We start from the raw sequence: 11,169 nt of genomic DNA, 5'->3' as shown, positions 1-11,169 counted from the left end.
AATCGTACGGTTTTTACAGCATTTACATTCTTCAACAATTGCCCGGTCTCTCGTAGCGAAAAATTTGCAAATAACGAGCTAATGGAAGTTGTCATTATGGTGGGTGTAACGAAAACCATACGAGCTTCGCTGCTGGTCAATAAAAATTTCGAAACAAGGTCAATAACCACGGTCAGTTATCCCGATCGGCATCGGTTCTTCTCTGAAGCAGTTTTTCCTTGACCAACCAGTATTAGAATGTAATCCATTCTTTTCAAGCCTGACGGTAATTTCCTCCGCTTTGGACAGCGACGTCGTTGGGCATGTGCATAATGGAAATCGATACAAACCAGTTTCCGTCGAGAAACGGTCGCTGACATGCAAATCCCATTGTGTGCAGCTGCTTCTGGACGTATTTAAAGAAAACGCTGTTGCATACTCTTATGCAATTACGGACAGTCGTATACCTGTTCTATACTCTCGTCAAAGTGCCGCGGATGTACATTTTTTGCCATTTTTGCACCGAGCAGTGGTTGTCCACACGATTTTGCGTGCAATCTAATATTGAAAAAAAACTTTCAGAAAGTGTGATCGAATGAAATTTGAGAAATCTAGAAATCAATTTTAGCACCGAGCATGACTGATAACCCGCGATAATTTATTTTCGAGAAAAAAACCTGCTCAAGAACTGTATAAAATTTTGAAAATATTTTTTATCGACATCTCGATGAAACATTGTCACATTGGAATTTTTTCGTCAATAAATAAATGAATTTCAGAAGCTGGATAATGCAAAGGAACGGTTTTTATTGAGTGTTGATTCACGTATAAATATACTGCTCATTGAATCGCTGATGAAATCATCGGTAATGTAGGAGCAATGATTTAGTCGTTAAAGTGTCGTGGGTGATCGTCAAAACTTTACAAGCTGCTAACTGCGTGAAAGGAAAGAAAACTTATAAAAAATAAAAAGAATTATTTCACACCTTGAATAACAAGTATTTCCGGTTGTCACTTGTGTATATATTATTTTTTTTTTTTGTGCAATGCTGATGCGAAGAAAGAGAAGGAAAAAAAATGTGAATAATTGACAAGCAAAAAATGCAGTAGCCACTATACACACGTACTATTAAATTAATTGTAAGAATTTATTGGAAGAACTGATGAATTTGTTGCCTAAAGGCACAACGAGACTTGTGACGGTTCATTAACACGCTGGATTCAGTAAATCGCGTAGAATTTACGAAGTGGAGATGCTCTAGATAGACTGAAAACGAACGAACGAGGTGAATTAAAAAAATGGTATTCGTAGAGGGAAGGCGAAAGTAATAATAATAGAAAAATGATCACCACTATGGAGGATCTTTTGAAAACTAAAGAAAATAAATCTCGAAATGATCTATTGATTTTTTTTTTTTTTTTTTTTTTTGTAAGTGTGAGTATTCACTCGACAAATCTTCGAACACATTTCCTTAGCGAATAATAAAATGATTATGTGGAATAACAATTTCGCGTTTTTTTTTTATAAACCGTTTTCGCTATCTTCTTCATCCACATATCTTTGAACAAAATTTCCGTTCTAATTTACTTAAAATTCTGAAGGCGTTATTCTCCGCTGATTCTTGTGATACGACAAGTAATTTCTCCGAGGTTTTCCTCTCTTCATTTATATCGACATATAATGCATGTGTGTCGGTTGTTAAAAGGGCACTCTGTCACTCCTTGTGTTAAATTGAAAAAAATATACATTCAGAATGTGGTTTTTTGCAATATATTTATACCATTGCGGAGTTGGCAAATAGGAAATCAAGCGACTTGTTGTAGCTGGGAAGATAACAGAACTCGAGATGCGTTATTTCCTCTTTAATAAACTTTCCTGCCACAAAGATAATTCGCGGTTGTGTCGTGTATACGCGATTATGAATTCTTTGAATTCTGCATTTATCCCTCTTATTCTTAGCCGCAGCTTTCATCGCGTTCTCTCTTCATACGTTGAATTCCAATTATTTTAACGGCAAGAAAACCGCGCTGAGAAAGTGGCAAGGATCTGGTCCTTTTCGAATTTCGCGCTATTTTCATTACATCATTTACTCGTACAATATATGTTATATGGACGTATTTCATTCACTTGCGCTTACACGAAAAATCTAGAAGGCAATAGATTTGACCGGCAATTTATCATGTGCAACAAGATAACAATTACCGCAGTGAGTTATCAATTTTGTTATGATTATTATGCCTCTGTAACAGCCGGCGTTTAACGGCGCATAAATTGACGCGAGAAAGAAAATTTATAACGCTGTCCTAAGTCGAGAATCTACTGTCATCCTGAATCCTTGACTGTTATGAAATTATTACCCGCATAGAGATTTCAGAATTCTTGTTTACTTGTAGCTGAAAATCCCTTATTCATCGTTTCGAATAGCCGTAACTTCTCGTAACCGTCAATCATATGTGAATCATCTACGCTCGTACGTCCGATTTTGTTTTAAAAAGACTGCGAAATTATTAAAGACCGATCAAAGGTCCGGCTTCGGCCATCTTTGTTCCAAATATGGAACTTTCGGCCACACATTCGTCCTCGACCAAAACCAAACGAAGGTTTGTATCCAGCCGCCGAAAACGAATGAATTTCAATCTATGAAAGAGATTGTGATCTAATTAGAAGTGTTATTATTCAATTCTCTTATGATTTAGTTTTTTATTTTGACTGTCGTTGAATGATAGCATTTAGTTCAGCTGAATCGCATTTCTCAAAATCTGATTTGGTATTATGTAACTGTTATATTAATACATTTCAATAAATAAATATGAATAAAACTGAATTTATAATTTTTGAGAAGGAGCAATTCAGTTATTTAACGAATATGTATTTACACCTATTATAACACTATAACGCAGAGAATTTGAAGTGTTATTTAAACTTTTTAGCCTATGTTTTGAGATTTCTAAGTACGATTAAATCTTCGGCTACGTACAAAAACAGACCTCCGTTTGAACTTTTTTTGTTCTCACAAAACTGGTTTTAAAATCGTTATATTCTACACTAATATAAATTAATGTCAGATTCTATCCCTTTCCAGATACACGCGCGCAGTTAAAATTTTTCTAATATTCGGCATATCGTCATATATAAATTTGGATAAAAAATGACTTCATTTTTCATGCAGAACTGCTCGACCAGTATTTGAAAATCATGTAACTATACATTCATACATCTGCAGTGAGAAGTAAGTACTCGTGGAACGTTTTCGCATGTACCAAAATCGCAGGTGAAATCGTTAAGCATCTGGTGACTTATTGAAATGAAACAGGTTCGTTATCGCTCATTAAAGTCTTAAGTCATTTCCATGAAAGATAGGCGACCAAATACCTTTGCCTAAAAATGTCGCACGTCAGGTTTCGCATGTAGATCAGGTAGAACTACAACGCGGATATCAAATATTTTCCGAATCGGGTCTGCATGGAAATTATATTCCACACAAAGTCTGACATCACTTCAAAACCGTAAAGAACACATGCTCACATTCCACTTCAATTTTTATTCCCAATGTTCGACCGTTATGAATTTCCATGAGCAAGATTATCGGCTCCGTTGAGCAAGAAAAACGACAAACCGATGGATGCTGCTAACCGAGTAACGACGATGCGGAAACGCGGAACAAGGGAGCAAGAAACGAAACACCATAAAGAAGGCTCGAGGCTTCCAGGCAATTTGTTACAGCACGGTTACAGTTCTTATCGAGAGGTTAATACATCCAGCAGAGATCATTTTTCTTCAGCGGAATAACCAGCTTCAAGAAAACTAGACATCTAAGCATTTTGACCGAGTCTTTTCCGTCGATATTTCAAACATATTATAAAAGGTAGATAGAGAAAGCTGAGAGTTGAAACTAAGGGGTCAAACTTGATCCACCTCAAATGGGTTTCAAAAAATTTCTGGACCTTTCAAAAAGAATACTTGAAACGTGAATAGATGAGTTTAGTCGATAATGAAATGGAAAGTACCTTTTCTCCCGGTGGGAATGGTGTAGGTTAAATCGGAAAATTCGATGTCGATGGGTTGTCGTTTGGTCAAACGAGTGAAGGGTGTTGATGAGATTTTGGCCCGCATCGCGACTCTGGCCTCGATGTCTTCCTGAAGCAGATTGACTTTGACCACTTCGCACCCTGCCGAAGTGGCGTCTGAATTCGAGTCCATATTCAACTGATGTTTTTTCCTATATTATCCGTATCCTATCCGCACTATCGGCAAAAGTGAATGGCAATAACCGATCGCTATACGGCCACGCTATTAACAGATTTCATGGCCTTCGCAGAACTGATTGAGCCGAGATCCTGAAACGAAAATGTACTTGCTGAATTCCATGGTAAATGAAATATTGTTGTGGATATAATGTGAAACGGGTGAAAATTTATACAGTGGCGAAAAACAGTGAATAAAAATTGCATTTTGCTATCGATGTGAAATGATGAAAACTGAAGAAGTCATTCGACATACGTTTCTCTGGTTTTGCGGACGTGACGTTTCTCAAAATTTTTCTAAATCCTAACACGCCTGCAAGCGCGAATCTTACTGACGTTCACTCAAGTCGTCGACACTGTTTTATCCGTTTGGTAACGACATGAAGTGGGGCCAGTGATACAAACTTGTCCTTTCAAACAGTAGAACAAGAAGGTGTGAAATGGCTTTTTCAGCGTCCTTGACTTAGATGATAAATGATGTATACATCAGGAGTAATATAAACAAAAAAAAAAAAAAAAAGATTGAAATTTGTCAAGCAAATAAAACATTATAATTCTCTTGGATTGATGCATGTTTGTCCATGTTTCGCGGAAACTCCGGCCTTTGACGCCACGATTTTGATTCCAGCATATAAATTCTCAAAGGACACGAAGGAGCGTGTCTACCGACATTATTTCAACGAGATGTACCAAACTAGATATCTTGAGAAGACAAAACGTATTCCACAGAGGAGCACGTCAACTATAATAATTTATCCATAGCGTGGTTATGATTACAGCACTTGTTTTATGGCTAGGAATAATTTTGACAAGACGAGATTTATTCTTACATTAATCAAAGTCAATCTAAAATATTTGAAAATATTATTAACTCCAAGTTCCATTATATGTTTATACGTTTTAAGGCTTGACTTAATTTCGCACACATCCATATTTATTTGATCTTGGGACCAGATACGATTTTTCATTCTACAAGTAAGCGTATTGGTGATGAAAATAAGAAGCACATTGTCTCAGTGTGCACTTTGTTCCAACGTTTACAAAAAGATGACATTCATCGAGGTTTTTTTTTGTGCAAAAAAAAAAAAAATTATACAAATGTGAATGCATTTTTACCGCGGAGGCCCGCGAAACTTTATTATCCGTCAACCGTCCAAGCCGAAACCAAACATCTGTTTGGTCATAAGATGTGATTTGTGACTAAAAATAAGGTGTAACAACTGTATATAAACATATTACACGCGTATTTTGCGTATAATATTCTTTGTGTAACTTTGATTCAGTTTCGATGAAATTTGTGAATTACATCTGTGTACCTACGTAACAGAGTAATTTATGCGTAACCGTATTACATCCGGAAATCAATTAGCTATGCAAGTCAATTTACCATTATAACGAGAAATCACTAATCAGTTAAAAATGATCCTGGTGTAATGGAGTCATGAAATAATAATCAGCGACCGGGAACTGGGGTAAAGATGTGATAATCAAGGTCCCTGCACGCGCTGCTCCAGCGTCCATGTAACATAATATACAGACTAATTGTAAGTACGCCATGATCGTGGCCTTTATCTCGAAGTAACGTGGTAAACCAGTTGATTAACTCTTGCTTTCCGGATGGCGTATGTATTGGAACAGCGGTACAGTCAGCTGCGATTTCATTCCCCGCTGATTGTGAGAACAATGAAGTCTGAGTAATCCTACTCGTATTATATTATGCTTTAATTAATATGAGACATTGCACATCTCGTGTACAATTCCACAATACATACATAAAAATATTACATAATGTCGGTACTTTTATATACGCAGTTTCGATATTAATAGTTATATACGGCGTCCGAGTAGTAAGAGACTTAACCGACAGCTATTCGTCTTTGGTTAACATTTTCATTTTCACACCGGTTTCCAGCGCTGTAATGATACGGGCAACTTTTACGCCTAACAATTTATGCGCATATTAGATCAATGTACAGTAATAATCATCAACGCCCTTCGACTAACTTGTTTTCGGTCTGAAACAAAGTGCTGGTTCGATTCTATAAAAATTATGTCACAATGACTGACGATTCGTATGGAATCAAAATCGCATTTTGTTTCGGACCAAAAACAAGTTAGTCGAAAGGTTAATTTGGTGATAAATATCACTGTAGGTACATACGTACGTAATCGTGTGTATCAACGTTAAGCTACCTTTAATATCGACTTCCTTAAGCCCGTTCAAAGATTGAACTCCCTGTATTCCAGGAGGTAAAAGAAGCCTCTCGTATCGATATCGAACCACTTCCCTTTTCTCGGTCTTCATTCACGCTACGAACGTCACGGGCGATAACAGCTACGGTACGAATTTGAACTTCGCGGGTAAAAATTTTTAATGGAAGCTAATTACGACGGGTCGAGTCAGGTCGACGGATGGGACGGAATATCACCCGACTACGATCACAGTTCGTGGGGAACTGACTGAGCAACTGACACACGACATCAGGCGCTGGAAGCTCGGTTCGAATAATAGCTTCGTTGCCGAGGGTGTCCAACAGCTTTGAGTTGCCCGCGCATGATGGGAGAATTTAAAGCTCCCCGATCCTCCAGTTTTTCTGCAATTTATTCCCCAACAACGAATATCTCGAAGGGAATTTCGTTGCCGAGGGAAGTATTTTCGAAACCCAACGGCAGCAAAGAAGAAGCGATTATGCGGCGTGAATTCATCCAAATGTTCAGTAGTAGTCAGCAGTCATGAAAAATGTTGATTTTTTTTTTTTTTTTTTTTTTATAAATAATACATCAGACAAAGTCGTCTTTCAATGTGAAAAATGACGTCATTTGAGATTGCATGCAAGCAATAATGGTTAGAAAGGAGGATAGATGCTTTTGATGCGTCGTGTCGGTGAAGTGAATCGAAGGGAACTGATTCTAGTTCGAAACGATTTCCATCGTTCGAAGTCTTGAGAGACTGGAACTAGTTAAGTTCGTTTTCATTCACCGGGTTGAGTAATTTATTCACCGGATACGTGACCTGCGTCAATGACCAAACCATGGCTACCGGTATCCAGACGGCATATTTAGACATACGTAAAATGCAGTGGCTGACTTGAACTTGAAACGATGAATTTCAGATGGTTTTGGAAACTGAAAGTTTCGATGTAGAAGCCTCGGACTATTCGAGTAACATTCATCACCGCATGAATATGATTACTCCAAATTAATGTATTCACCAGGCAGTCAGAGGTCTTGAATACGTTCATTCAGCTACGCACATACCCGCAAACATATAGCGCGATCTAAGCAGAAATATCTGTCCCTTGTTATTATGACTTAAAAAATCTAACACGAGTGCGTAGATTTTTTACTGATACTTACATACTTTTGATAATAATGTATCACTAGTAATAATAAATAATGTCTAATGACTACAGTTTTGTTATAATTTAATAATGCGGATAACGAGTGTCCCAAATGGAAGTAAAATAGCTATGCTAATGAAATTTCGGAAACTTTGTACCGATTATGTAATTGTTTTTTACACAATAAAATAATTCATTATTTTTAACCAACGAAGTATGTAACGCAATAAATTAGTAAGTAATTAGTAAGTAAGTTACAGAATTGCCAAAAATAAAGGGGATAAGAATCTCGTTATTGAGACGTGTGACACGTCGTATCATCGTAGGTAGATTTATTGCTATGCTTGATTGGGTGTCATAATTATCAAGTAAGTAATTTAAGAGGTTCAGACGAAAATATTATAAACAACGAATAATTTCGGCGATGGATTGTTTGCTAATGCGGTGAGAGTGGGAGACCGGCAGGATTATCAAAATTGCTTTTAGCAATTCGTTCACTTATGAATCTCTGTGAATATGAAAACATTCAATAACAAAATAATTAATTATTATCGTAGCACAGCTTCCTATCGACAACATCAAATCATTTTGACCTTGCAGTCGCGTCGATTAAAAAACTTGCAGATTGTTTGTAAAACGCTGAATCGTTTGCATTGAAACTTGTAAAACAAAATGGAATTGTCAGTTGTTTATTTTTTGTTAATTGAAATTGTTTTTGACGTGACGAACAGTTTTACTTACTGTTCGAAGTTTCACAATGTCAGCATTCGCTCCAAATTCATCGAAATACTTCAACAATGTCAGCGCCATGATTGTCAGAAATTATATATCAAGACTTAACATTCTTTGAAAATCAAACACACTTAAATATAAGTCTTCGAGTTATAGAATGCAATGTCCGCTTTTATTTTTCGCCTGTTAACTTTTAATAACGAGCAATTTAAGTGTAAACATTATTTACCTGCAATTCACAACATTCAGAGTCAAGTAGGATAGCCACTGACATATCGGAACACAATCAGAATGACGAATCAATTGTTTCGAATTGGCAAAAGGCACGTTAAGTTTAACAACGAAAACTTGCTTATTGCTAACCTCAAAATTATTGCTTCATTTATTGATGTCAAATGCAAGTAATTCGTCCAACTTTTATGAATTAATTAAACGTTCTTTAAACATTCACCGCTCACGAATTCTTGATAACAGTTACATGCTGAGCAAAGTAAAAAAACTATTTCGAAAAATTCCTCCGCAAGTAAAACAAAGCTGTACTTCAATGAATATCCAAGTTTTTTTTAAGAGTTCCAAATATGTCAGCCAATTTGTGAATTTAATGACCATCTCCCGATTCCACTAGGTTCATTTCAAAGGGTGTCTCACTGGCACAAAAATTGACACACTGAACTGTATTTTATGACTACTTGCATTTTATAAAAAGTGATTAGGAGAAATTGGTTGAGAAAAAAGTTTACTTTGACTATATACGTGATTTCTCATGACTTCTAAGAATTCATACGATTCCTTAAAATTACAGAGATTTCGGTCATCCTAAATAATGTTTCATGTTACCAATGATTACTAATGTAGAGTTTTATTCAAATATTGCTCGATTTCAGTGTAATTTTGGAGATCACGTGACAGATTTTCACCACATTTTCTTGAGTGAATACGCCAACTGATTAGGGGTTTTTCAAACTCTATAGGGGGGTGGAATTCGGATGTGTAGCGATTGATGTTCTTATCCAAGATTTCATATTCACCATTAGTTGGGGGAAGAAGTGGATAGAATCTCCCATAATGTAAGATATCCAGATCGATTGAACATGGCAAAGGGCCGGAAAAAATATGACCCACGAATTCTGTTTTCAGATGATTAGATCCAGGACAGCGCGAACGCAGTCCCGACTAACAAAAATATTACGCCCGAGATACCCACATTAGGGGTATTCGCAAGTTTCAGCTCGACCGATGTGCAATGGAGGAGCCTCGACTTGGAGGAACTGCCTTGGTGATCACAGTAGCCTCTGCGCCAGGTAAGTATGCTCTATCCAGTTCGGAATAGGGTTTTATACTAGCACCGGTAAGTTTTGTCTGCGAGAAACTCTGCGCACCCTTCCTAATCCGACGAGTATCGAACGTGCTCCCTGTTGGGAAAACCGTGCACTAACTTCCGGAGTTTTTCCCCAGGCAAAGAAAATCTTCTGAGATTATGTTCGCTGTATATTTCTATATATTGTTGTTTTCATCGCTGAACCACATTAGAGACTATATACACGGGAATTTGTCATGACCATCGTAGGTGTTCTGTTTGAATTGCAATTAGGATTAGCGATGTCACATCCACGTACTTTAATACTTATTTATTGTTAGGTACTTCTTCAATCACAATCATTTGGGGTAAAAGCACGATTGTTTCAATAGTTTATTAACTACAAGCAAATTTCTCTTTCCTTGAATACAAAGTTGTAGCCGATGTTGGAAATCGGGGTATGGCAAACTGAGTATTGCGCTGGATCTTGCCATGCCTCAGAATTGTTATTGTTGCTACTCTTTTCAAGCAAATTTCTCTTTCCCTGAATATAAAGTTGTAGCCGATGTTGGATATCGGGGTATGGCGAACTGAGTATTGCGCTGGATCTTGCCATGCCTCAGAATTGTTATTGTTGCTACTCTTTTCCCAGAAATGAGCGTCATGACTAATTTCAGAGTTTCGAATAATCATAACTGGTGATCAAATAGCACACTTATCCAGAGGCTGACTATCATTCGACTACAAAAAGTCGACGTTTTGTTCAATTAAACAAATTTTGACGCATTGTAGGCACAAAATAAACAAAAGTTCGGCTATTTTTGAATGGCTATAGATTATCAAAAAAGTTGACTTAAACTTTTCATGCAGTATGCTTTATGTTTGCGAATGTCTTCTGAAATGCCAAGTATAAGTCAATTCGACTAGACAACCCGTTATCACCTTATGTTTCTCAGTTACCACTGAAAAGTCAAGTCCAACGTTTTTGACGATTTTCAGACAAATTATTGTTTAAGTGAGCGCATTCATGTGCCGAATTACCATCAACGTCTGGTGGCCGTTAGACCGACTAATCGCTATCTCATATAACTCTCGTATAACGCCAAACGACTATCAGTCCACGTAATTAGCATACTTGCAAATTATTGCCTTTTTCTCTTGACTGGTCACTACTTGCAACCAAACTGATATCAGCATTAAGTGTCCCTTCGATACTGTGATGTTCTCATTTGAACAATTTTTCGATAGCATTCCTCATTTCCGAGACATTCTAATGCACAATTTATGTTGGAATACCCTGTATATAGTCTCCAATGTGCTTTTGAGACGAAACCAGGAATAATAGTTACGAATATCCTGAAGTGAATACCCAGAATATTGCTGTTCTATCACCAAGTTTCACGATTATGTGAGTGAGCTTGTGTATTTTTAGCTCGTTATCCGATTTTGCAAATCTCTTGCGCGTCGTATTATATATGAAGCACGTCTGCTTCATTTCCCATTCTTCCCGCATAGTATTACTTATTTTTACTCTTTTGCTGCACCCTACTGGGTCAGACACATTAGGCCGTGGCA

At 37.1% G+C, this 11,169-nt stretch overlaps 1 protein-coding gene and 1 non-coding gene across 2 annotated transcripts in view; both read right to left on the bottom strand.

Moving 5' to 3' along the window:
* Positions 1 to 4,316, bottom strand: part of LOC124406838 (ATP-binding cassette sub-family G member 1-like) — an 8,913-nt gene extending 4,597 nt beyond the window's left edge. Inside the window, exon 1 of the mRNA XM_046882470.1 lies at positions 3,988 to 4,316. Within this exon, the coding sequence (XP_046738426.1) occupies positions 3,988 to 4,180 (193 nt within the window). The 5' untranslated portion in view covers positions 4,181 to 4,316. The remainder of the gene's footprint in view (positions 1 to 3,987) is intronic.
* A 5,128-nt stretch (positions 4,317 to 9,444) lies between these two features.
* LOC124407822 lies at positions 9,445 to 9,606 on the bottom strand. Its single transcript, XR_006929359.1, has one exon. It is a non-coding gene; the product is annotated as a U1 spliceosomal RNA (small nuclear RNA).
* Between the last annotated feature and the right edge of the window lie 1,563 nt (positions 9,607 to 11,169).

Source organism: Diprion similis, chromosome 6, assembly GCF_021155765.1.
Source record: "Diprion similis isolate iyDipSimi1 chromosome 6, iyDipSimi1.1, whole genome shotgun sequence".
NCBI lineage: Eukaryota > Metazoa > Arthropoda > Insecta > Hymenoptera > Diprionidae > Diprion > Diprion similis.
Note: the sequence above shows the minus strand (reverse complement) of the source record. Positions and strands in the feature narration are given on the sequence as shown.